Raw genomic sequence first — 14066 nt, 5'->3', positions numbered from 1 at the left:
AGGGTGCATTGCGCATATGAGGAGTTTAACTTGGGACCTCACAAATTACACCACTCGCTTCTTTTAAGCAATAGTTGCAGTGCATTATACTTTTTCTTTTAATTAACTTCAAATACATAATTACATTAATCATTAAAACAAAAATAATACTATCTTTTTAAGACTTAATTATTCAATATAATTATGTGTCTAAATTCAACTGAAAACCTAATACTGCACCTAAATTTGTCATTTATTTATTTGCGTTATTTTGTTCACTTGAAGGTTGCATTGTTGCAGTTGATTGGATTTGGAATAGTCCAAATACAGCCCAGTCTACATACAACATACGGTCGGCAATGCCGAAGTAGAAAATTGTAGTCCAAGAATGTTTCTTAGCTGTGTTAATTGCTAAACAAGATATTGCTTTGCGCATTAAGTAACAATAGTCAGCATAGACACAGAGCAAAGAAAAAGGAAATGTTTTGGGCCTTTTGGCTATAATTTCATCACCCCAAAGGTGTAATGGGGTTTAAGTACAAAAAAAGACAATAATTTTGTAGCTTAGTGGCATTTTCTCTTCTCTTTTATAAAGAGAAGTGGGATTCAAATCTCCTCTTCCCCGATTACTGAGTTATTATAAATTAAAAAAATAAAAAAATAAAAAAACTAGGAAAAGAAAGAAAACAAAACTAGTGAAATGGAATAAAAGACTACCAAAAGCTAATGAGTTTTTTAGTAATCTAGGAGCAATTTTCCCTTCTATCACATGGTAATAGGCTCAACTAATTAATTTTTTTTGGAATCAAATCCACCATCCATGTGAGACGGGGTGAGTATTGCTATCACAAAATTGAATAATTTTCCATCATGCTTTCTCAAGAAACTTGCCCATTTGACTAAAATAAACAATACTTGAGGCAGATCAATGACGAACACCTTCTATGGGCTCAGGTCCTTTAGAAAATTTTTCCCAACTAAATTAAATTTTGTTGCTAGATCTAGCAAGGCCTTTAATCTAAAATTTGGGCTGCTTATATGGTGGGAGGCTCAATTTGAGTCTATGGGCTTAGATGGTTAATTAACAATGGCAATTCAATATCCTTTTGGGAAAATAGGTCCAGTTGAACCCATTAGTCATCATTAGCACACTGATTCAAGGACCTTCTGTTGCCATTAAATTTTGACCGCTGATACAATCACCATCTTCTGTCACTATCTCCAATTATGTGGGAATTGGAGAGCATCCAAACTAGACCCACTGTTATAAATGGACAGAATCGGTTTTGGACTGGCAAAAAGCTCAAAATCATAAAATCTTGACGGTGAAATGGAAACAACTTATCTGATTTGAAATGAAGACGATCTTATTTCGTGCCAGGTAGGGTCAGTTATGGCATACCACTTGGAGAGGGCAAGTAAAGAGAGAGAGAGAGAGAGAGAGAGAGAGAGCTGGTACACTTGCAAAATATAAATGGAATACCTAGATTATCTACAACTAATTAATCATATTAACAATTTGAAAGTAATTTGAATCTAAATAACAACAAAAGAATCGTAATAACTTGGGCTCGGCTTGTGTCCAGTGAAAATTTTCACTAGACACGGCAAGATTTGGACACGTGTCGTGTCCAAGAGTGGACACATGTCCAAGATTCAACGTGTCCAATGAAAACTTTCACTGGACACAAGCCGGACCCTAATAACTTAATGTAACTTTCTACAGATGTCAGATCCAACAAACACGAGGAACAAGGCACAGAATTTCCCATCAATTGAACTTGGCAATCACTGTAATGCTAATGAGAAGCCTGTGTAATTGGCATAAGACACATCACATGCCAAATCATGCACCAAATTTTCCGAACTCCGTACTGCCCACAGACGTTAGAACCCGGTACCAATTAATCTTTGATCAAAGGAGTTGCCACTCATCCTCATGCGAATGGCCCTCAGCATCACCAATGGACTCGAGACCAAAGGACTCGTCCCTTTGAACTCCATCAGTATCAACTGACACTTCAGGGTGACTAACTGGCTTTGACAAATTATGCTTCTGAGCCACAGTAAATAATGGAGCACCATTTGACTCATCTGCCAGCTTGGAAGCCCGAAGACAGAAGTCATCAAAATCATCTGTCAACCAAGAAAAACACAGAAAACCAAAGTCAATAAAAGATTTTCCCTGAACTATATAACCAGCAGAACCATGAAATTCGATCAGTCCCAGTCAGCAAACCTTTGTCTCGGCAATAAAATCCAAATGCTAAGGATGAATCAATTGAGTCTAATGATATGTGTCGTATGATACTGAGAGAAAGAGAGAGAGAGAATTAGAGAGCAAAATAAAGAAGAAACCAAGAGCAGAAAATACTCAAGTGAATAAAGTCTCATAATCTTACTTGCAGTGGTAAGATGAAGTATCAGCCTCTAGATCGTTTCTACCAATACTAACTACCTGATAACAAAAAAAAAAAAAAAAAAAAAAAAAACTAGTCAGTCGTGAATGCAACCACAACTACATTACAATTAATATCCATCCTAGAAAGTAGATCACCAGTATATTAAGCATATTTCCTGCATATCAAGACAGACATACTGGCACTTAGACATAAGAAGAGAAGAGGTGGTGAGAAATATACATATATATATTTTTCCCAAGGTAAGTTACACATGCATTTGGTGGATCTTGAACCCACAAGGGCACAACCTCACCCTCTACCTTACTCTCACAAGGAGAGGTAGTTCTAGTTGAGAGCTAGAGCTCATTGGCCATGATATTAAAAATGATATAGAAAAAAAAAAAGAAAAAAAAGCACAACTGACAAAGAAGTTGGGGCTATGGAAACCCAATGATACAGTAAATCCCAAGTTCTAAAATAATACTCATTTTTCTCAATTGAGCTCTTTCTAGGACCATATTCTCCACAATAAAAGGTCATCATGTTGCTTCAAATAATCTGCCTCTCGTTCCTGTAGTATCATACAACTTAAAATACATCAACACTACTTTTTATTATTTTTAGTTTCATTAAGTTTTTTCATAAATTATTATTTGGTAAGTGTTATTTTCAATATATTCTTATCAATCTAAAATATGTAATTTGTACATACACAAGTATTTATAGAAAGTAATTAATTATAGTTATGCTACATACTGGTTGAACGTCATGTGGATCAAGGAAGAAAGCCTTTTCATCTTGCACACCAATGATGTAAGTTGAAGCCCCTGGCTTCCCACCCACGATGCCAAGGCTTTGTGGAAACATAAAAGTTGCCCTCAATGATGGAATATACCTGGAAAGAATATAAGAAACATTCAGCAATTAACATATATGGTAGAAAACAGAATTACTTATAAAAATAAAATAAAATAGTTAGGATACAGTAAATTCTAAAGTGCACTGATTTTATTGTCAAGTCAATGTCTCCGTTGAATTTTCTGTATGAACTTATTCTAAAGGCCATTATTAGAAAATATCTCTTGGTCCCACTAATCTATATATATAATACTAGGTAAAGCTGAGAGAAAATCCAATTAGGTTTCAAATTGGAATTAAATTAGAGTCTAATTTCATGCCATGTGTCCCATCCAATCTAAGTTTTTAATTTTTTGTGCCAAGTGAGTTAATTTAATGTAAAAATTATATTTCAATTAGAGTTTAATTTTGTGCCACATGTCCCATCTAATCTAAGTTTTTAAATTTGTGTCAAATGAATTAATTTAGTGTAAAAAACGAGGAGTCCAATATAAGTAAACTATAAAAAATATAACTTTTGAATAATTTTATATTAATGAGCCTTTTTTTGTATAACTAAAAACAATTCAAGTTTATATATATATATATTAATAGCCAAAACTAAGAAAAAATCTAATTAAATTCTAAACTGAAGTCTAATTTTGGGCCATTTGTCTCATCTAATTTTTAAATTTTTGTTTCAAGTGAATTATTGTGTGCAAAAAAAAGTGTCTAAATTTAATTAGATTCTAAATTGAACTTTAATTAGAGTTCAATTTTGCGCATGTGTTCCATCTAATTTTTTAATTTTTGTGATAAGTAAATTATTGAATGCAAAAACAGAAGAGTTTAGATCTAATTAGATTCTAAATTATATATATGTAATTATGATTGTTTTTAAATGTATCCGTGCATATGCACGGAGTTACACACTAGTACTAGTAAAACAAGAGATCATCATCGAATGTCTGCTCATGTTCATGAGAAATGAAGATATGGCAAATTAAGTTTATGTTTCTTCAAGAACTAATTGTTACCCCAATCGTCTTTGGACCAAATGGCATCTGCTCTTCCCTAAAACAAGCGGTAGAACCATAGAAGGCATGTCACCGAGTTTAGTCTTGTGTGGATCCTGAGTTGTGTTCATGTCTCTAACAAACATTATAAATAACTTTGAAGAGCACAGAGCACAACTCCTATTTATCTCAACCAAAGCATGCCATCTTCTACTCTATATTTTCTCTTTAGCTTAACAATATGTGCTTATGAACCACAACACCCATCCTAGCATATGCCTACCTAGGTGTTCCACATAAAACCAACCACTTTTTACCTAAAACCTTTTTTTTTTTTTTTTTTTGTGCATATGATGTCCTTGAAAAAAAAAAATATATATATATATATATATATTCCCTCCACCCCAGATTGTGAGTCTTCTATTCCATTGTTGGGATGTCTTAAAATGAAGTCCTCTTAATCTTTCACTAAAGTTTAAATTAGGGATATTAGTTTTGGGAACCTGTACCTTTTTATGTAAAAGACAATACATTAAATGATGTTCCCTTAAAACGTTGGATTTTCTAAATAGGCTTAACAATATGTGGAGGAGAGAGTACTATACAAACCCAAGTGTAGGGCAGATAAAACATTGCACAACTCAACCTGACTCATCCCAACATTGCGCGAGCAGTTTCAAGACATGGGCAGATAGGCTGTGGGTTTAAAGATGGTAAAACTCAGTTTGATGGTCAGGTGTAACAAAACCCAACTATCAAAATACCTTGGTGACATGCCTTCTACAAAGACCAGTTGAGTATTTTGTCAGGTGTAAGAAAACCCACCCAGCAGAAATCAGTTTGGTGGTCAGGAGTTAGTATATATTTTTGATAACTCAATAGTTACAATGGAGGAGGGGTGATTTGAACCCTGGACGTTTTTGTTGGAAACACCAGAATGTGCCACGCAGTTGAGCAATAAGGCTCTTGGCAAGTCAGATGTAATATAGTATACCTAAAGTAAACATAAAATATAGCTAAAATATATAACATGCCTAAAAATATTAACTAACTAACTACAAATATATAGCCATAAGGGATAATAGGTGTTCCTTGGAATCTCCAATTGTCCATTTTTTTTCCTAAATATTCTAAAGAGCCCTTTGGACGCAAATGGTTTCCCTTTAGACGGTAAAATCTACGAGCAATTGACCCCACTTGCTAGAACCAATTGCTAAGTAATCTAGGGGCATTCATCCCCGAAGAGTGAAACAATTTATGGTCATGAAGAAACTGCAGAAGTCTTCCTAAGTTCCTGGAAAAAAGTATATTATCTGATGTATACACTAAATTCTTTTGATAAATAATTTATCAAAAGCACACTGATTCACATAATAATTCACAATATTTATTATCAAATATATATATATATATATATAATATAGTTGCAGTTCAAGCCTTTTGGCAGTGGTATGCAAAAATGGTGAAAAGCAAAGCCTCATAGGAACACCTAAAATAACCTAAAATGCATATCGAATAACAAAAAAATCAATCAAGTAAAGAAGTAACAACCAAAGTTTCAAGATGTTGAGGAGCTAATAAATGCAACCTCATGGCTTGCAATATAAGGAACCAAGTGGCTATAAAATCCCAGCTCAACCATAACTAATTAATACTATACCACAGCTTGAGAAAGCTATGCTGAATTAGATTCTACAACTTCCCAAGACAACCTAGATTGAAGATAAGGAGAAATAAGTACAAAATTCTGTAACTTTACGAACCTGGGATTGACCTTTTCAAGTCCAAGAACCAAAGGAACCAATAAAAGAATGGGCGTCCAATCAACTTGACCTCTTGAAAACTCAAAACAATGTCTTGAGGCATCATCGATGCAAAGAACTGGAGCTCCACCTCGCTCCCCATCTTCATCTCCAGAAACAACATAAACAGCCATGGGAAGTTGCTGGTCCTCAAGGTCAGTTGACTCCCTTTTACATCTGGCCAGAGTTTCCCACGTGCGACACATGGCATAAGGACCCACCCATGACCCAGCAGCAAGGTTATAAGCCTTTCCAGCTAAAAGAAGATTGTGGATAGAGAAAGGCGATGCCTCAGAATCACCAAAAAAGTGCAGAATCTCAATATATTCTTGATTGAATGGCTGCATATGATACAAAGGAAACCATAAATAAGATACATACTAGGTAACTAAAATTGATTTGTATCACATTTCTATACCATTCACCTCACCTTTTGCAGAGGTTTTCTCCAGGATCTCCCTAATCGATGAAAAACCAATGCCTGCACAGATTAAAACCAGTCACATAGACCAACTAAAATTTTTATTTTTATTTTATTTTTTATTTTTTTTAACAAAGGGCATTATTATAACAAGTAACAATATCATGGCTAATTAACCTGAATAAGGAAAAAATAAAGCAGAACCATACCTGAGCAACAAGCATCTGACTACTGCGAAGCATGCAACCCCAGCTTACATCACTGGTATACTTTGATTCTCCAATAGCATCGAAACCTGTAGAAAAACAGAGATTAGTAGTTTCATTCCAATGATTCCAATTTACACAAGCTTTCTTTCTAGATACATCAAAAAAAGGATAATAATCTATTAACCAAACCTTTTCGATATGTTGTCAAAATTCGTGATGAAAAATCTTGTTCAAATCTGGCTAATCCATTGCTAGTATCAGCATCTCCAGATGACTCATCCTGTGACATTCTATAGCACACACCTAAAAGCCATATGTCACTTGTTGAGCTAGAGATGCCAGTCCTACTTAACCCTAGTACACGCTCCTGAATTCTCCTCATTGAGCCACTAGCCACAGCTTTTCTTACAGCTGCTGTCCACCCATTCTGTTTAGCATGAGCTGCCTTCTTTTCACAAGCCGATGAACCACTAAGAACTGCCTTGTTATCACAAGGTAACGCCTCACTATGTGTTTCAAAGATTGAGAGAGCGGATGAAACGAAATTTGACCATACGGAGGCCTTAGTGAACTTACTATCACTGGATTCTGGGTCTGAACAAACAGGCGGTGGACTACTATTTGAGGTATCAGTTAAACTTTTAGAAGAACATTTTGAAGCAACAGCTCTCTCACAGAAACCCTTCATTACCTAGTCATGAAGCGTCGTACAATAATGGAATCGGCTCATAGAAGCAACCCAAATTTTAGTCTTTATCTGCAATCCAGAGGTAAAAATAGAAATAATTTCCAAAAAGAAGCCAAGAGAACTGGAATATATGCAAATAACATAAGGAAGCAAATCCATAATTTTTAAAACTGGAAAAAGTATACATTAAAACTAGTAAAAATATGTGTTCTCAAGGTTGTCATAATATAAATATTAAATTAAATCGGTCAGGTTCAACCATCTTAGGTAAGAATCTATACCAAGAATAGGAGAATGAACGTATGGAAAATAAATCATTCCACATAACGACAATGACCTGTAGCTCACCTAGCACTTCCTCCCCCCATGATAATGGAATGGAGGGTGAGATCGTGGGCTTAAGACCACTGGGAGAGTGTAACTTACCAATAAAAAAAAAAACCCACACAACAAATTACATCCACTAGTATAAGCCAGAACTCCAAAGAGTACAAATTCCTCTCATTATTATTTAACAACTTCAATTTCCAAAATTGTGCACTCTGAATAACTTCTTCTTTCCCTATCTTGGTGGGAGTACCTTAACTTAAAAAAGCCTTAACCCCAACAAGACAGGTTGACTTAAATGAAATGTTTCCCATCAAACTCAATCTAAATTCTAACGTCATTCTTTTTCAACATTTAGCTATGTTAACCCATGTTGTTTATGGCTTTGTCATTTAGCAACTTCAACTTGTATATCCAAACACTTTATAGACCAAAGTAGTAGAAGTAATGACATCTATTCTCAACCAGTTACCAAACATTTAGCCATGTGTTAACCTATAATATTTATGACTCTAGTAAGGGCATGCAACCTCCAAATAGCTAACACGGCGGCCAACCAATTACCAAATTCTAAAGTTACATAGAAAAACCCAACTCTACTTTTTTTCTTTTAGACTCAAAACACCTGTTTTCTCGACTTCCAGGAGAATACTTAAGACTCTGAGTAAGAATATGAATGACTTACACCCTTGACAATGAGTCAATGACTGAATAAATATTCTATGGCATGAACAATTTGTTCAACATCGTGAACATAAACTTTCTATACCTATCAAAAAAATAAAAAATTCTATAGCGTGAATATTGGGCATTGGCAATGCCCTACTAAATTCTTTTTTGATAGATACATTAGATGTCCAACATATTCTTCATCTGGGGTGGCCACAAACGTCACGGTTTCTAGCATTTTTCTACTAACTAACCAATTAAATTGCCTTGCAACATCCTCTCAGTAACTCCACCCACAGCAAAGCCTGCCCTTCCAAATTTACCATTATATACATACATAGATAAACTCAGTCATACACCAATCGAGCAGTATTTACCGTGACCACTACCTGGGATTCATTGAGAAACACAAAGCCCACACCTTAATCCCTTGAGCTCACTTTCCTAGGTTCCCAAATAACACTAATTCCTCAAAACTCGCAGAGATCTGATATACATATACTAATATTTATTAACATAAAATTAAACTAAATAGAACCCAGAAAAAAAAAAAGAAAAAGAAAAAAAAAAAAGAGTGATTAGGATCTGAAAGCGTCATAACAATTGCCAGAGAAACTGATTTTAATTATCCATTAAAATCATCCAATTCAAAGACATAAAAAAACAAGAAAAAGCAAAAAGGACAATCCCAAGTTATTACAAGCAGGCACACAATTTAATGACCCTATAATTCAAAACCAAACATTAACATAAATAAAATAAAATAAAATCCCATAATATATAAGAAAGGAGAGAAAATTTAGGAAGAAAAGGAGTGGTTACCTGAGAAATTTTTTTTCTGAAACTGAATCTTCTAATAATAACAATTGTGATTTTGGGATTTAGAATTGAATTAGATAGATGGGTGGGTTTTATTGTTAATCGTTTATTCACATAGAAAACCAAAAAGCCAACAGAAAACAAAGTTCAGGTTGAGTTTGTGTTGTGTTTTGGAATCTACGTACGCGACTTCGGAGTTTGGAAGAAACTCGGGAAGAAACAAAAACCAAATAATCTTAATCCCTTCGCTTCAATAATTATAAAATGCTATATGCTTTTTTTTTTTTTTGGGTATTTTTGGTCACGACAGAGGACAGACACGCCACTTCAATTAAAAAAAAAGAAAAAGAAAAGGATAGAGACCGAAAAGTGAAGCTGAAGCAGACCTGTTGGGCTTTCATCTGGGTCCAGGCCTTTTCAATATCTGGGCTTCAACTCTTGGTTTTGAGTCCAGTTCTGTTTCAATAACTGCCTAACTTTGCTCAATTCTCGTTGAGTTTGAAAATTATTACGACACTTTCGTAACAATTTCTAGATATGATGTTGCCACTGCTATAAATATGCCAAAAAAAAAAAAAAAATTTATTTTTTTAAAGAGTTTCAATTTATGATATCTTCTTGATGATAACTTTTTATCATTAGACCAAGAGACCAATTGGTTTTTAGAGTAGGTGAGGATTGAATCTCAGATCTCTTATTCAGCCATTAGAAACTTTATTAATTGAGTTAACTACAACTTACAAAAAAAAAAAGTAATTTAATTTGTAGACTTAAATTAGAATTCATAACAATTTATTACCTAGAATTTACTGTGAAATTGTTGCGATTGTAAACTCTTTTCAAAATTGGTCATTCTTTCGTACCTTTAGGCAAGACAAGCAAATGCTTTAGATAGAAGTCGCTATGTTATCTTTATCTTTTTAAGTTTGGATTGAGTCTATTCCTCCAAACATTGCTAATTTTGTTAACAATGATTTATTAAGTTTGGATTGAGTCTATTCCTCCAAACATTGCTAATTTTGTTAACAATGATTTATAGCTATTTGTATAAAAGTTTCGTACATCTTTTTCTTTATTTTTTTTAAAGTAATATTTTTATTTGGATAAATTACATATTTGGTCTTTAAACTTTAGGCTATATGTTAATTTAGTCCATAATTTTTTAATTATGTCAATTTGGTCAATAACCTTTTTGTATTGTGTCAAAATGGTCTCTGCCGTTAAGTGATGAATAAAAAATGCTAAAGTGACTAACAACTAAAATAAAAAATAATTTTTTGTCACTTAGGATGCCACGTGGACTACCACATGGCCTAAAACAAAACTCAATCCATTTAAACCAATACAATTGGGATTCAAATCCCTGAAATCACAAGGAAACACAAACTTGGCCATTACCACTCAATTGAGTTGATAAATTGATATGCACCCGCGAGTCACAAACAAAATGAAGGTTTTGGGGGTGTTTGGTATATGTACTTAAAAACATGGAAATATGTGTGAGTGAAAAAGTGTGTGAAAATACGTGTAATATTGTTTAAAAACTAAAAACATGTGTTCGAGTGGGTGTACCAAACAGGGTCTTCATTTCGCTAAAACCATCTTTACGGTCTATGCTCTCTTGATAAACAAATGTAACAATTATAAACATTTGCTTCTGTTGGTATGGAATCCTCACATCTTGCTTCAAAAAACCACACAATCACACAAAAAGAAACTAGATGTGCCAAAAAAAGAAAATTACCTAAAGTAATTGGGATAAAGTTTGGCTACAAACTTGGTTACAAACTTGGTTATACTCTAAGGCTATAGCATCACTCAATATCTTTTTATTGGATATGAATTTTGACAAATCCATCATTGGATTACATTTTCTACTTGTATTCTCCTTGCTTACAAAATTTTAAAAAGATTATTTGCATCTCATACAAAAATAACAGCAGAAGCGACATAAGGATCTACTTCATTCATGAGAGATAACATGTAATTTTGAATTCTAGAGCAAAGAAGAAAAAGTGTACCTTAGTGCAGTAAAATTCAAAAACAAGACTTGAGAATACCTTCAATCTTTGCTACTACCACATCTCCTCGAGTCACAATGTCTCGAATTATATGATACTTTCTTTCTATGTGCTTTCTTTCTTGTGATTCCTTAGATCCTTGGATTGTGCAACTGCTCCACTATTGTCACAAAACAATGTGTTTGGAACTTGTTCCATTCTCATAACACAAAGATTAGAAATGAATTTCTTAAGCCAAATAGCTTCCTGTGCTGCTTCACAAGTAGTAATATATTCAGCTTCCATGGTGGACTCAGCAATACAAGATTTTTTAATGCTCCTCCAACTAATGGCTTCACCTCCCAAGGTCAACACATAACCTAAAGTGGACTTTCTGAAATCAAGATTTGACTGAAAATCAGAATCTATGTAACCAATAGGTATCAAATCCTCACAATGGTAAACAAGCATACAGTCCTTCATTCTCCTTAGATACTTGAGAATATGCTTTACAGCCTCCCAATGTTTTGGTCATGGATTTGATTGATATCGGCTGACCATGCCAACTAAATAACAAATATCTGGCCTAGTATATAGCATGACATACATGAGACTTCCCACTGCTAAAGCATAGGGAATTTGTCTCATCATCTTTTCCTCTTTAGAAGTCTTAGGCCTTTGGTTATCAGACAGAGGAACTTCGTGCCTGAAAGGAAGTAATCATTTCTTGAAGTTTTGCATGCTAAACTTTACTAGAATCTTATCTATATATCCAGCTTAAGATAAGCCTAATATCCTATTCTTTCGATCTTGCCAAAGCTTGATCCCTAGGATATAGCTTGCTTCACCCAAGTCCTTCATATCAAATTGGCTTGATAATCAAATCTTGACTGATGACATTACTCTTACATCATTCCCAATGAGTAGGATGTCATCAACATAAAGCACTAGGAAAATTACTACTTTGTCTTGATGTCTCTTGTATACACATGGTTCATCAAGATTTTGTTCAAAATTAAATGATTTGATTACTTGATCAAACTTGATGTTCCATGACCTAGATGGTTGCTTAAGTCCATAAGTGCACCTTTTTAATTTGCATACCATATGCTCTTGGTTCTTTGCTATGAATCCTTGTGGTTGCTTCATATAAATTTATTCTTCAAGATTGCCATTTAGAAACGCAGTCTTGACATCCATTTGCCAAATTTCATAATTAAAATGAGCAACAATATAAGAGAATTCTGATAGATTTAAGCATAGCTATTGGTGAAAAAGTTTATTCATTATTTATAATATAATGTCATACATAATATCATACATAACATCATACAATAGGATTTTAGGGTACTAATCCTAACAATCTCCCACTTGCCCTTAAAGACGATTGTGTACCAATCTAACTCCCATTCCCTCTAAATGTGACTCAAAAGTCCTCCAAGGCAAGGCTTTCGTAAAGGGATTTGCCAGATTATTTGCACCATCAAAAACACTTTTTGATTTTATAAAAGAAGATTTATAGATCAAACATTAAGGGTTTCAAGATCAAGATCAAAAACCCTAAAATGCTAGGAACACTATAAATCATAAAATCCTAATCTCAAAGTTACATCACGCCTATATTAATATGTATAATCATGAACTGATGTGAAAAACCAGTAGTTAGAAAACAATAGTTTATATATCAGCACATGAACCTATACATATTCATTTAATCTAAATATATAAAAGCATGCAGATAATTCAAAGCACATAATTCCGTAAGTATATCAGTATCATAACAAGGATTCTAGTGCTTCAAGTATTATATGATAAAAAAAAGTAGTTATATCATATCTTAATAAACCTAGAATCTCATTAGCGGTGTGTGTCTCTAACTATGGCTTTAACGAATCAAGTTGGTACCCATATAAAATTATATATATATATATATATGCGAGACCGAAGCCACAGTATCCGTAATTTCAATAAATATATCACATATTTCTATCATAGCGCATAGGTTTATTGAACAATAGTGCTAATGTTGGAAAAAATAGCATGAAGTGAATAAGAAATTGATGGTTTCTATGTTCACTTGAAAATGTTATTATAAGTAATGAAAATCCTTGAGTCCCACATTGGAAATGATAGAGAATATAAGATTTGGGTTGGGCTTTAGGCATGTGTGGACTAGGCCCATTTATCCAATTAATAATTGATGATGCCGTAAATCTCACCAGTGAGTTGCACGACGCTTGTACGCTCAAAACAACACCTGCACAACAAAAAGGAAAGGACCTCACAGAGAGCACCGGTGTGGTGCCGGCCAAATACCCTCCGAAGGTCAAGTTAGAACTTCTTTTCAACTCTAGAGTGCTAGAGAGGGGTTAATTATTCGTACCTCGGCTCATGAGGGTATTGGGGTTTATATAGTAGTAGTGGGTGGACCTTTTTTCCTTGGAGTAGACAATGATTTGTTTTTGAATTTTTTGAATCTGTGCTTGAATTTGTGCTATTGTGTTGCTGATATTGTGATTATGTTTAAATGGGTTTTTGTTCTTATATTTTGGATTACGTTATGTTTGATTTTGAATTTTCTGAGTGTTTTTGTATTGTGAGTATGTTGTGTTTGATTTTGAATTTTCTGGTTTGTGTTTGATTTTAAATTTTTTGGGTGTGTTTGTATTGTGAGTACGTTGTGTTTGATTTTGAATTTTCTGGGTTTGTGTTTGATTTTGAATTTTTGGGTGTGTTTGTATTGTGAGTATGTTGTGTTTGATTTTGAACTTTTCTGGATTTGTGATTAATTTTGAATTTTTTTTTTAAATTTGAATTTTGAATTTTCTGGGAAAAAAAACCCAGAATTTTTTTTTTTTTTTTTTTTTATTTTGAAATTCTTTTTTTTGGAGAATCAT

General features: G+C 33.8%; 1 protein-coding gene across 1 annotated transcript; it reads right to left on the bottom strand.

The window, feature by feature from the left end:
- Window positions 1-1445: 1445 nt before the first annotated feature.
- LOC112007488 (cysteine protease ATG4) lies at window positions 1446-9454 on the bottom strand. Its single transcript, XM_024039842.2, has 9 exons — window positions 9173-9454; window positions 6856-7423; window positions 6667-6752; window positions 6467-6517; window positions 5998-6377; window positions 3138-3276; window positions 2382-2437; window positions 2219-2289; window positions 1446-2115 (listed from the first exon to the last, which is right to left on the bottom strand). Exons 2-9 carry the CDS (start codon window positions 7352-7354, stop codon window positions 1895-1897), a joined length of 1503 nt encoding a protein of 500 aa, XP_023895610.1. The 5' UTR covers window positions 7355-7423; window positions 9173-9454; the 3' UTR covers window positions 1446-1894.
- Window positions 9455-14066: the final 4612 nt, after the last annotated feature.

This window comes from Quercus suber, unplaced genomic scaffold (genome assembly GCF_002906115.3).
Source record: "Quercus suber isolate HL8 unplaced genomic scaffold, Cork oak 2.0 scaffold_173, whole genome shotgun sequence".
NCBI classification, from domain to species: Eukaryota; Viridiplantae; Streptophyta; class Magnoliopsida; order Fagales; family Fagaceae; genus Quercus; species Quercus suber.
This window is presented reverse-complemented; position numbering and strand designations above follow the sequence as displayed.